At 41.5% G+C, this 13783-nt stretch overlaps 1 protein-coding gene and 1 long non-coding RNA gene across 2 annotated transcripts; both read left to right on the top strand.

The window, feature by feature from the left end:
* Window positions 1–244: 244 nt before the first annotated feature.
* Window positions 245–661, top strand: LOC146975272 (uncharacterized). The gene is made up of 2 exons (XR_015037334.1): window positions 245–445; window positions 476–661. It is a non-coding gene; the product is annotated as an uncharacterized LOC146975272 (long non-coding RNA).
* Window positions 662–2788: 2127 nt separating this feature from the next.
* Window positions 2789–13446, top strand: LOC146975271 (butyrophilin subfamily 3 member A2-like). Its single transcript, XM_085794685.1, has 6 exons — window positions 2789–2894; window positions 3512–3859; window positions 9521–9847; window positions 9894–10016; window positions 10226–10411; window positions 13319–13446. Exons 1-6 carry the CDS (start codon window positions 2789–2791, stop codon window positions 13444–13446), a joined length of 1218 nt encoding a protein of 405 aa, XP_085650811.1.
* Window positions 13447–13783: the final 337 nt, after the last annotated feature.

Raw genomic sequence — 13783 nt, 5'->3', positions numbered from 1 at the left:
TTATCAATTATTAACTGTTGTGCGTTTCCCGTCTCCACGTCCCGACAACAAGCGTCCACACAGCAGGAGCTGGGACTGGCTACAGAACCGGCATTTGTGGCTCTCTAACCGGACTCAGAGCTGCTGCTTGGCGGTTCTGGCTGTCCTGCTCCTTGATCTGATGTTTGATCCGATGGTGGTGATCTCTGGGATTTTGGTGTCAAGATGTTGGGTGGCGTCGGGGCGGGGTGTGGGGGCCTTAACGTTACAGAAGCGGCCACTGCAGGAGCGGTTGTCTTGCTCAGGAGAGCACCCAGCGTCTCTTTTCTATGGCGCTTTTTAATGCGCATTTCACTCGCTCCCCGAGGGCGTTTAGGCTCCTTATGTGGGAAAATTGTCGGAAAAGCATTTGGTGTTAGTCTTCGTTTATACCCAGCCGCTCCGGTGAGCTCTTTCAGCAGTTGTGGTCGACTAAAAGTCTCAAATGCATCAGGAGAAAAATGTTGAGAACACAGCCGCGGATCTTTGGGAAGATGTGTCCGTCCACAGGCATCTTCCCACTCCTTTCTCCTCTTCTTGTCTGTAGGAAAGCAGTGTAAACTCACATCACTCCCCTTGTTGCCTTTTGACTGGAAATTGCATCCAAAAGCAGCACAATGTGGAACTTTACTTTATAATAACTTTAACTGCGCGCGCGTTAAAAAACACTCAATGCTATTGAGCTATTGCTCAATAGCTATTCTACCAAGTGCAACCACTATACGTCACCGCCCCCAGAGTGCATTGCGCGCGGAAAGCATGGCATCCTACTGAGTCAAAATATGTACTAAATATTATAGATTTTTAAAGCAATGGCAACATTTGATGTGTTTCTAACAACATATTTTAGTACAAGAGAACGATTGTGGCTTATTAGGGCCTACAAGTCTTCATAGCCGGGATTCCTTTTAACCCTTCGTACCACAGGGACAACAATTACAATTCAGCAACTTACATAAAATTACAAAATTATGGAGATTTTGTAGAGCTTCCACTATCTCTCTGATACACCACCCATTTGCTCAGAGAAGTTTGTGAATATAATTAACTCATGGCGAATTAGGAGGTACAATAATAATCGATATTTAGACATTCTTAACCATTTACCATTTACATAGCGCTACAATATGCATATATAAGGACGTTCTGATTAAATTGAATTATTATTCTGGTTACTCATTATCTCAGGCAGTAAATTACCAACCAACTGAGCGTAGCACACACATCAGAAACGCCTACAATTATTTTATGACAGAAGTTAAAGCAAAAACAGACATGCAGTCATAAAGTCATTAACTGGGTCAAAGTACATTTCCTTGAACTCAGACGCTTTTGACCATAAGGTTTTGCAGCTTCAAGGTGACAGGTATGAAAACCCATTTTGATGTTTGTTTTAATGGAACTTTCATTACTTTTATTTTAGAATGTTTATCTGCATATGTGACCCGATCCATCAAAATGAGTCGGAAGTCGCAACGTTCTATTTTTAGATAATCAGCTGATAACGTGGAAAACCCATAGAAAATAAAAAAAAATGTTTTACCCTAATTTCAAAGCAATGACATTCAAAAACAATCTCCCAAAGTTTCACAGTCCAGATAATTGAGAAAAGGCACGAAAATGATGATTAAAGTTGACCTGCAACTTAAACCCTCTGAAAATGAGTGTTGCTTCGGTGCAAAACATGAAATATCTTCTGAACCGTTCATGACAGAGACGAGCTGTAAACTGCATCTGAATCGCGGGATTCTCCGCTTTCCGACGGTCATTGAATGTTGCCTCTATGACGAGAAGGGACGGGTACAGAAACAGATGCTAAACCGAGTAGCATCGATGCTAACAGAGCGTAGCATCGATGCTAAACCGAACGTACACGCTTGCACATGTTTTACAAAATGTCAACAAAACATGACAACTTCTGAACCGTTTATGATAGAAACGAGCTGTAAAAAGCATCTGAATTGTGAGATTCCCTGCTTTCCGAGGGTCATTGAATGGCGTCTCTATGACAACAAGGGACCGTATAGGGTGCGTGTAATCACGTGGTACAGGAACAGATGCCAGAGTCACTGGCAAAAACTTTAACTGCTATTTTCTCAGGTTTTAGAACGGAATAAGAGAGTAGGAGATCGTAATTCAAATGGCCACATCTCGAAAACCATCAAATGTATGACTTTGACTAGGGAATCATTTTAAAGCTTATTTTCTAATCTTTCCATTGATACCAAAATCTCAACTTTGAAATTTGGGTCACTGTGACTCATTTTGATGGATCGGGTCACATATTGTTGACCAAGAACTAAATGGTATTTCACACAGCGTGGTTGGTTTCACTTGTGTTTGATGATACATTTTACTTATGTGGGTTTTAATTACTCATGTGTTGAAAACTATGCTGTAAATATGTCGATTTTACTAACTGCTGTTAGCAGTTGAGTCTCAGAGGGATTTTTTTTTTTTCACTAACTTTTAATCTGGGCTTTTGAGACAAGTAGTTCGTAACTTTACAATTTTTTTCTTTATAAGGTCAGAATCTCAATCCTCTGCTTCCTCTTCTTTGTCCCTTTGTAAACATATCAGTTATTTAAAGCGCTCTTGACGCTCCAATGAAATGTGCAGAGTGATGTTACTTTTTCACAGGATATGACTATTTTCAACATTGAACATTTCAACATTGGATCAAATTAATTTGTTAGATTTGTGACGTTTATCAACAAAACTTTTTGTTATATATGATCTTGCAATTTCAGATCTTTCCCAACACTCCAGGATGCTTTCCCTGAACGGACCGTCTCTTAGATCTAAACTCAGTTCCTTCAGAGCTTTGGTTTACCACCACACTGTGGTTCTCCTTCTCCTGGCTGAACATTGTGGAGGTAACGTGGTTGCTAAGGACAGGGCCGTTGCTAGTAATTCAGGGCCCCCTGAAAATTGTCACTTTTTTCATAGACTATGTACTTTTTATGTATTTCAACCAGGGCAACAATGGCGTTGAGTGACAGAAACAGATAACTTGCCTGTCATTCTGATTTAATACTTATCTACTACTGTATGTCTCATGAAACTTTTGATTTTCCTGTTTCTGGTAACCAGATTTATGTTTTTGCGTCCTCTGTTCTTTTAGCTAGTGCTAGTAACCTGTCTGGAATACGTTAGTTAATAACTGCCTATTGTTGCTTCAGCATGGACGAAACCATTTTTTAAAAAGAAGGGGGTTATTACATGGAAAATAAATTATATTTTATGAATAGTGCAGGTTTTGTGGCTTTGTTTTGATGCTGATGCAGCATGAGTATTAGTCAATGTTATAATTTAGTCAGAAATATTAGGCTACTGGAGGTTTTGTTGGCCCATCTGGACTGTGGGTCCCTAACCCTTGTCATCACCTTTCTCCCCTATGGAACGGCCCTGGCTAAGAACAAGCCTTTGCAATAATTATTCTCACAGGTTTGCTCTGAATGCAGGATTTAAGATCAGTTCTTTGTCTTTCCAGGTCAGGTTCAGCTGGTTGGACCGTCTCGACCAATTATCATGTTAGTTGGTGGTGAAGCCATCTTGCCATGCAACTTGGAACCTGCAACAGATGTTGTTTCTAAGAGTGTGGAGTGGGCCAGGCTCGATCTGGATCTGGAACCCACAATTGTTCATGTCTGGCATCAAGGTCAAGACTTTCTAAATAAGCAAAACGCTTCTTACCAGGGACGCACTTCACTGTCCAGAGAGAAACTGAGTCATGGAGACCTTTCACTGAAACTCTCTAAAGTGAAACACTCTGATAATGGGAGATATAGATGCTACTTTCCCTCACAGGGTAAATCATCTACTGCTGAACTCATTGTTGGTAAGTTGGTTTTGTTTGCTAAAGGCTTATAAAAATCTTTATGGTTTTATGGGGGAGTCGTGTGGACTCTTACTGACTCTTATAAATGTCTAAAGCCTTTTTTTTTTCCATCCCAAAAAAAAAAAGTGCCCGGAATGCAAAGACGCTGCTGAACACTGTAAACAATGACCAGCTCACACTGCAATGAGCAGAGCAAAGTGAATGTGTACTAGATCTTAGGCCCTAAGAAGAGCAGCGTTGCCACAATGCCACAAACATCCATCTCCGCCGCCATTATGTATGAACTACAACTTCCAACTTACGCACAACCTCAATATCATTGTTCTCAGCCACTCCCTCTGTTTGCTGATTGGCCGGTAGATTCTCTGCAGGAGAAAAGCTGCAGAAGCATTACAATGCCAGGCGCAGTACTGAAGGGAAATGAAAAATGTGCTTAAGTAGATAGGCAGGCAAAACCATGTCAAATAATATTAACTCTATTAACTCTATATTGGAATTGGATAAAGGATCTTCAGTATCAGACATCTGGATCTTAAAGTTGTGTGGGAAACAAGTTGAAGAAAGGTCCAGCTCTAAGTCTGTTGGGTCTGTCTGGTGTCTGTTGAATGTTGTCGGGCAAAGAGTATTAAATAGAAAACAAATAAATAATAATTGTACTTGTAAATAGCAAACAGTAACTGACAGAGCCCATTTTATCAGGAAACAGTCCTGGTATCAGTGGGTCTTAGGTAGTTTATTTGTGGGAGAAAAGGTGGCAAATGCAAAAGGACTCCAAAAAAAAGCACCAACAAAACAAAGTACAAAGTCAACAGCTCTAGGTCCAGTGCAACTATACAAAAGGAACACAATGGGTTTCCCAACAAAAGTACCAAAACAAAAGAAAAAGCGACTGGAAAACCAAGAGAAAAAAACCAAGAGTGAGTGAGAACGATGTACAGATGTTACTGGTTCAAAATTGCGTGGTTTGTCCTGCACTGCAGGATCGCGTGAACGCGTGACTTTTCACCACAACTGTTTTCCTCTAGGTGGCAGCACCGTACTAAATACTGCTCAGACGTTTTGGGGCCAATGCTGACAGCCTGATAGCCGCGATTAGGAGTGGCGCTGTTCATGATACAGAATACAAGAGGATGAAAGGAGAACTAGCTGCAGACAGTAAATAATATAGTAGCCTAGTTTTTCAATGACCAAATGTAACGACGGGAGCTACAGTAGACTATAGCCCACGTCTCACTCTCTTTTTTTGGTCATCTGTCTCGTCATCTCCAAAATGTGTTTTTAAAATGAGCCAACTACAGTACTGTGCAGTAGTGCCGCTGATTTCTCACTCCGCACCTTGTTTGAGAGTGCAGCTGGATGATTTCTTGTGAATGAACGGGTCTGTGTCACTTTGGGGCTGGGCGATAAAACATAGGATAAATAACTTTCCCTCGATAGAAGACGCGGCCGATACAAAGTCGGTAGGTTTCATTCATCCATTTTTTGACAGACAACACAAACAGCCAGTGATAATGAGAGTGGTGACACCGTCAGCCATGCAGCCGGCCTGGACTTTTTATTTTTAATTATGAAGGATCATCTGCGCAAGGCAAAGATGATAGCATCAACAAAACACGGCGTAACACACGCGGCTGTATGGGACAGGCTTTTATTTAATTCAGAACAAACCGCTTAGCAAAAATGGAAAATATAGTCTATAATAATTAATTGATCTGTTGTTTGGCCACTGTTTGAAAATAACCCGAATTATGAGCAAATAATCTGATCCAGAGCAGCAGTCATAATCAGACTTCTTCTAAATAAACCTAAACATTAAATAACTGGGTCAGGTCGGACCATGTGGTTCTTTTTTCTCTTCTTCTTCACAGGAGAAAATGAGGTGCGCTGTGCTCACGGACGCGTTGATGTTTTGTGATTTATCTGCTGCCTTGACTCTGCCCTTTATACATGTGCGTTCAGATTAACAATAAGACAAGTCATGGTTGAGTTTATTGAGTTAATAATCAGCATCTTAGTACCTCTGATCCGGAGCGATAGTGTTATGAAAATCGCTACAGTTGAACTGGTCTGGTTTTTAGCTGCTCAATCTCATTGTTTCAAAGAAAAGGGATTGATTTTTATAACGAAATGAAACGAAAACAATATTATATTGATACATTGTTGTAAAAAAAATCCAAAAGAAACGAAAATGAACTAAAGAAAATAACTTTCACACACACATTAAAACAGTGCGATTGGTTGAAAGCTGATAATTAGCCATGTGCTTATAAGATGATTGGCCGAAACCAAGAACAAAGCCGCGTGAATGGCCAATCGCCATGTGTTAACGGACACACATCGACTCCTGATCTTTCCTCGTCGCAAGCCTTGATGTCTCCGCTGGTTCTATCTTCAACCTCGGACAGCATTAACATCATGTGAAGAACTTTGTAGTGCAGTCACTGAGAACGGAGTTTCCAGGCATGGACAGAAAGGACTTGAAAGAATGCATAGATAAGATCAACGAGTTCTTGCGAACTCCGAGAAGATCATCTGAGGGTCCTATCCTCACCCTACTGTAGCCTACAGTACTTGATGCTACAATGTGTGTGTGTTTTTTCTTCTTCAATAAAATGTTTTCATATCCAAGTTTGCTTGAGGCATCTTATTTTGTCAAGTGATTCAAAAAGCAGTAAGCAAGGTTATTATAGCCTATAAAGCTCTATAAAGCTAGAGAAAAAAATCAGTTCTTTGTTCTAAAGACTCATTTTATTGTGGGAAATATTCATTTACTAGAGACAAGGGAGACACACATTAGGGCAGGTGCAGAGTGAAAACAGGCAAAAATAGAGAAAAAACACAAGCATATAATAAAAGCCCAGGCTTTGCTTTGCTTAAATCGCTCAAATCAACCGGCGTTTCTTAGGACGGACAGTCTCTCCACTCCTCTCCCTCACTTTAGCACCTTGTGGGGGACAGCTCTCCATTTCAGCAGCTCCACCCCGACAGCCCCCCTCCCCCTCCTCCCTCTGCCTCAAGCTTACATCGGGGTGTTGGTGAGAGATGTTAATGCTGTCCGAGGTTGAAGATAGAACCAGCGGAGACATCAAGGCTTGCGACGAGGAAAGATCAGGAGTCGATGTGTGTCCGTTAACACATGGCGATTGGCCATTCACGCGGCTTTGTTCTTGGTTTCGGCCAATCATCTTATAAGCACATGGCTAATTATCAGCTTTCAACCAATCGCACTGTTTTAATGTGTGTGTGAAAGTTATTTTCTTTAGTTCATTTTCGTTTCTTTTGGATTTTTTTTACAACAATGTATCAATATAATATTGTTTTCGTTTCATTTCGTTATAAAAATCAATCCCTTTTCTTTGAAACAATGAGATTGAGCAGCTAAAAACCAGACCAGTTCAACCGTAGCGATTTTCATAACACTATCGCTCCGGATCAGAGGTACTAAGATGCTGATTATTAACTCAATAAACTCAACCATGGCTTGTCTTATTGTTAATCTGAACGCACATGTATAAAGGGCAGAGTCAAGGCAGCAGATAAATCACAAAACATCAACGCGTCCGTGAGCACAGCGCACCTCATTTTCTCCTGTGAAGAAGAAGAGAAAAAAAAACCCCATGGTCCGACCTGACCCAGTTATTGAATGTTTAGGTTTATTTAGAAGAAGTCTGATTATGACTGCTGCTCTGGATCAGATTATTTGCTCATAATTCGGGTTATTTTCAAACAGTGGCCAAACAACAGATCAATTAATTATTATAGACTATATTTTCCATTTTTGCTAAGCGGTTTGTTCTGAATTAAATAAAAGCATGTCCCATACAGCCGCGTGTGTTACGCCGTGTTTTGTTGATGCTATCATCTTTGCCTTGCGCAGATGATCCTTCATAATTTGTGATACATAATCATCAAGTCATAAAGCAAGACAGGCTTTATCATATTACAATAGTTTCTGTGATTTAGGCAGGGTATACAGTAGTTAGTTCTAGTTTAATAGCCTAGAGTTTAAGCTGGGGATTACTGCACAGATCACTGAGTCATCCGCCTGTCGTCCTCCGTTCTCACAGATGCCACCTGGTGGTTGTTTTGGCACATTGAGGCTTTTCATTAAAACCTCTTGTCTCGCCAAAGAAAAAAAATGCCTGAGTCTTGTGGCGTCTCGCGTGAACCACGCGTGAAGTCCGCAATTTTGAACCAGTAACATCTGTATGTGGAGGAAAAACACACTGGAGACAATGCGCACAAAATGATGAGACAGACAGGGTGGAAAGGTTGAAGAGAGTAACTATGGCAAAGACAGGAGGAAATAGGCTAAGACTACGTTTACACGTACCCGGCTATTTTCATAAACGGACATTTCACCCTCTATGTTTACAAAAAACACTGCGTGCACACCAGTCAGTTTTCAGAAAACTTTTCGTTTACACTAACCCGTGTATATATGCCGTCAAGAGCCAAACCTGTAGGTGGCAGTGTAGCGAGAAGCTCAAGCCCACGTCAGCCAATCAGAATCCCGCACATGATCCCGCATAGCAACCTGATAGCAACAGCAACAACAACAACAACAACAACGTCACTTTCCCTCCTTGTGTGGAAAGTTTTAATATTTTTTCATGCGAGAAAGTAACTGTTTAGATGCCAAATATACGGCCAGTTTATCCAGATGAGGCTGTTTAGAAGTTTGCTCCCATGTTTCTCGGAGAGGTGAAGCTTTTTTTTTTTTTTCGGAGAAGTGAAGTGAAGCTCCTGTGGAGCGACGACCGTGACATCACAGAGACAGTGTCCGCTCTGCAGTGCTGCTCGGTCGGCCAGCCTCTGTCGTCCTCCCGGGGGACAAAACGATCGCTAATTAACTTACCCGCAGGTTTTTAGAGGTTTACCACCGGCTGGTTAAAGTATTTCTAGGAGATAAATGTTGGTCTCATTGTTGAAATCTAACAATTGTGGCAGTAGCAGTTTGTTTGAATGAAAAGTGAAGCTTCATGATAACGTTATTGGACAGAAGAGCAGCACTGTCTCGGGACTCTGTATGTACAGAAATCACAACATTTACAAAAATAAATGAATGTTTTACAATGAACACATCAATCTGCATTAAATTTTATTATTATTATTTATTTATTTTATTATGTTATATAATGTGGTTACGGTACACGGCAAATATAGCTTAACTACTCTACCGTCTTTGGTTACGGTTGGACGTCAGGGTCTGACGTCGGCTACCCAAATCAACGTTTTTCTCTGTTTACGTGCAAACGGAGTTTTCCAAAATCTCCACTCTGGATGAAGTTTTTAAAAAGCATCGTTTTCAGGGGCGAATGGTTAATGTCTCCATTTAAAAAAACAACCGGGTACGTATAAACGGGGCCTAAATAGAAATGGGGATAAATGCGAATGTGACACAGGTGTGGGAGACACAGACAAAAGCTAGAGGCAATAGGGCAGGAAGAAGACTTGAGTTATTTTCAAAATAAAACAGGAAAACTGAAAAGAATTGGGAGAAACCATGGAGACCTTGAGTGTCCTGACCAGGACCCAAGTCCAGCTGGGTCCAAATTATTATTCAGATCTCAGACTCTTGTTCTATTGATGCAGATTTGATAACCTTTTAAACATATTTTTTAATGTTTGTTGTAAACATCTCCTCTTTGCTGTCCTCAGGGTCTGTCTCCTCACCTGTCATAACAGAGACCAAGATCAACAGCAGCACGGTGGTTTTGACCTGTGAGTCTAGAGGCTGGTATCCAGAGCCTGAGCTGCTGTGGCTGGGCGCTGAGGGAAAGCTGCTGTCTGCTGGGCCCACACAGACACTCAGAGGTCCTGGTCTCCTCTACACCGTCAGCAGCAGAGTGACTGTGGAGAACCGACGCAGCAACAGCTTCACCTGTAGAGTCCAACAGAAGACCATCAGCCAGACCACAGAGACTCAACTACTGATCAACGGTGATTATTGGATCTTGATCGTTTTCCTGAGGTCAAATAGCAGAGGTGTTGTGGTATGAATCTACACATCTGTTGTGTTTTATCTTTCCAGCTGACTGCCACTCAACGTCTCACTGTCCTGCAGTTCGTCTCAGCATCGTCTTTGTCTTTGTCCTCGTTGTGATTTGTGCAGCAGCTTTTGACTGGAGGATGTGGAGACAGAACAAAGACAGAGGTACTGACACTAAAACCCTCAACTGGTGATAGGATGGACACGTTCCTTTTTTATTAATGTTTTTTGCAAAAGGATATCATTTAATTAGACTACTTCTCTGTGCTGTCTCTTCAGTGTGTGCTGTTTACTTTAACTTATCAAAATTCAGCAAAAACAAATCTAGTTTAAACTGAATTCAAGCCAGTTTCCTTGTTTTTCTGTCCACGCAGAAACAAAGTGGCACCAGGAGGAAAACGATTTAAAGCAACGTCAGTCAGAGAACAAGAAAACGGAGGGTTTGGAGAAGGAGAAGACAAAACTTGACCAAGAGTTACAGATGAGAGAGGAACGACACAGAGACTTGGAACGGGTGGTTAAAACAGTAAAAGAACAGGTGGAGGAGCTGAAGGAAGTCTGTGAGGAAGTTAAACGTCTACAAGTTAAGAAGTTGATAGAAGACATGAACAAAAAGCTTCAGTCTGTGGAGAAAGAAGCACAAAGTGACAGAGTAGCTGGATACTTAGACCTAAAAAAGATCATATTAAACACCAAGAGAGAGCTGGAGGAGACAGAAGAAGCACAGACCCGTCTGTATAGTAAGACACTGAGACTTCAGAAGAAAACAGAGCGTGTAGTACAAACAATGACAGACATGAAGAATGAAGGAGAGAAACACAAGAAGAAGATGAGTGAACGAGTGAAGCAGATAGAGAGAGAAAGAGCTGAGATTGAGGAAATTACAGTCAGAGCAGAAACTAGAACCCTGAGCCTCTCTGCTTGTTGAACTTCTTAAAAACACTTTTGATGAAAGCAGATACTTTATGATGATGAATTGATCATTCTTGTAGTTTTCTTTAATGACTGCACTGGTGGATGTTGCCTCTTTTTTGTGTACTGCAGTACTATGATTGTGTAACTTTTCATTCTGAGGCTAAAAATGACTGAATATGTGATGTAGTTTGTGGCATTTTTCTTCACTTCATTAATTTAAACTGTGACTAATTATAGTAAATCTCATTAATTCCCTTGTTGTGTTTATTTACACTGTAAATTTACACAATAAATTGTGATTTTAACACATAAATGAAGCATTCTGGTGTACTTTGAGAAGAACATGAAGTGTTGCTTCAGATGAAAAAGCACATTGAGTGACTGAGGTTCCTATCATTGTAAGGTAACAAGGCCAGAATGGCTGGAGTGTATGAAACTTAAACTGAACTCAGAATGGTCTAGTGGGGAGCAAAAACAAATCTCATGTTTTAAATCTAGGGGTCTGGAACTGCCATTCTAGGGCCCACACACAACCATCAAGTATTTTAGGCCTAAAAGTAGCTCCTAAGTCTGGGAGAGCTTAAAAGTCCTCTGGAGGACCCCTAACTCAGTAAGACCTATTCACAAAGAATCGAAAATGGCTGAATTGCCATGAATTGCTGAGAAGATGTCGGCTGAATCGTGAGGGAATAGGTATTGTGGTTGAATTAGTGCGGGATGCAATAACGTCCCCAACAAATAGAAATAACCCGATCAGTGCAGAAATTAAATGTTTGGCAACTCTCAGATATTTAGCAACAGGGAAAATGCAACTTTGCAACGCAGACAATTTAGGAATATCACAACCATCAGTCAGCCGTGCCATAAATCAAACCATCAACACGCTCTGTAGACCACATCATCCGATTATCTGGTTTCCTTTGGACAATCAGCAACTTCACAGGATCAAAGCCAACTTCATGGCAATCGCAGGTATGCCTGGTGTGGTCCGTGCTATTGACGGGACGCACATCATTGCGTCATCAATAGATGAGGACATTTTCGTCAATCGAAAGAAAGCCCACTCCATCCACACACAGATTGTTTTTGATTCAAATATCATAATTCTGGACATTGCTGCGAAGTGGCCTGGATCTACCCATGATTTGCGCATGATTACACATAGGGGAGAGTGGGGTAAGATGGGCCACTTTTTACTTATGTTGTTCTGGACGTAAGGAAAAATGACACAAACAGAATGAAAACATATTCTTTTATTTCAAAATGTTTCCTATAAAATTAAACTAACAGAATGCATCTCTGAAAAAGCTGCCCAAAATAATGACCTCTAAAAAAAAAAGTCCTCCTCTGGCTCAACTTGCCCCAGGTTAGGGGTAAGTTGAACCTAGTTAGTGGGTAAATTGAGCCATCAAGGGGTAAACTGACCCATCTTGTAAACCTGAGTGCTAACAAAAAAGTTTTAACCTAACCCTTTTGAACTTGTGAGAACAAACCATTTCAAAACCGTTTCAAAACCATTTCACTATTCAATCTGCCAACCGTCGAGGTTGCAGGGAAATATGAACTGTTGCTCCCTCCTTGCAGTTCCTCCAACCTTTAGCTTCTTCAGCACATCGCTCCGTGGGAAAGATGCCTCATCATTTTCCTTGAATGCAAAGGTGGGTTTCTTACTGCCAGTGATCCCTCGGATTCTTCTGAGAAATCTGGCACTCACTTCGTTGCCTTCAAGGCTGTCAACCAAGCCAATGTAATGGTGGCTCCTGCATTTGGATGCAAATTTTATGATGACAAAATCACCAACTACCAGATCTGAGACATCTGGTTCACTTTCATCGCTGGAACTCTCGTGCTCAGAAGTGTCTTCAAATGGGATGGCAACATCACTCTCCTCAGAGCTGCTTTCCACTGCAATTTTCGTCTGGGTTTGTTTCCTCTTCAGCATTCCTTTCTCTTTTATGGTTCTTTCTGTTTTGCCTTTCTGTTTATTTTTCTTCTCTTCATGGGCACGTTCGATTGCCTGCTTTTCAGGTGTATCAGTCAGGATTCTTGTCTTCACACGCTTTCGGTTTGTTTGTTTCCGGGGCTGCTGACTTTTGGGTAAGGGTAGAATGTCAGAAGGAGACACATATCCAACATTGTGTGAAATTGTGTCACTTGGTGAAGCACAAGCATGTGCAGGGCCTGGTGAAGGTAGCTCAGCAGAAAGGGAGGTTGAAGCCACAGGTGCATCACCTGCAGCTGCAGGCTGCTGCTCCTCCAGGTTGGGCCTCTCTGACACCTTGGATGGTTCACACTCTGCATCGGATCTGGATCTGAATCCAGAGGAGATATTTCGTGGTGTCATTGCTGACATGAAAGCATCGTTCACGCAGCCAGGGATTTGGTATATGTTGGCTGTTTTGCCTGGGTTGGATCTCATCCAACCATCAAGAGCTCTGTTGTAATAGGTCTTAAATGGGCCGTACACATACTTATCCAGAGGCTGCAGGCGATGGGATGTGTGTGGTGGAATTGTGAGCATAACAATACCACTTGTTTTTGCTATCTCCAAGGCCTTCAGGGAAATGTGGGCTTCATGGTTATCCAAGATGAGCAGCAGTGGCAGGTCAGGGAAGCACTTGGTCTGCTGAACCAGATGTTCAAGGAACTCAACGAAGGTGTCTTCATTGATCCAGCCTGATCTGGTGGAGGTACCAATCGACCCTGTAGGTGCTCCTGTAATGAAGTGGTCTCTATATCTAACCCTTGGGAAGATAAACATTGGGCGGGACTGCATTACCAGTCGCATTGACAGCACAGACCACTGTCACAAGTTCGCCTCTTTCTGCAGATGTGATGGCGCCCACTTGCTTCTTTCCTTTTTCTGTCACAATCTGCTTTGGTGTCTGTACTGTTGTTACTCCTGTTTCGTCAACATTATATATCATGTTTGGAGGGAATGTATACCTGTAACACAAAGAAAAGAGCAATGATGATAATCAGAATAAGTAATGCAAAAAAATTTAGCAAGTACACAT

The sequence above is a fragment of the Trachurus japonicus genome, chromosome 13, assembly GCF_045865225.1.
Source record: "Trachurus japonicus isolate A0001 chromosome 13, Traja_1.0".
In the NCBI taxonomy this organism is placed as follows: domain Eukaryota; kingdom Metazoa; phylum Chordata; class Actinopteri; order Carangiformes; family Carangidae; genus Trachurus; species Trachurus japonicus.
This window is presented reverse-complemented; position numbering and strand designations above follow the sequence as displayed.

Excerpts from the sequence above, each read along its gene's own strand:
- LOC146975271 (XM_085794685.1), top strand. The coding sequence starts at position 2,789 with ATGCTTTCCCTGAACGGACCGTCTCTTAGATCTAAACTCAGTTCCTTC. Across the intron at positions 2,895-3,511 it reads CCTGGCTGAACATTGTGGAG|GTCAGGTTCAGCTGGTTGGA; the intron begins GTAACGTGGTTG and ends TTGTCTTTCCAG. Across the intron at positions 10,017-10,225 it reads GAGACAGAACAAAGACAGAG|AAACAAAGTGGCACCAGGAG; the intron begins GTACTGACACTA and ends CTGTCCACGCAG.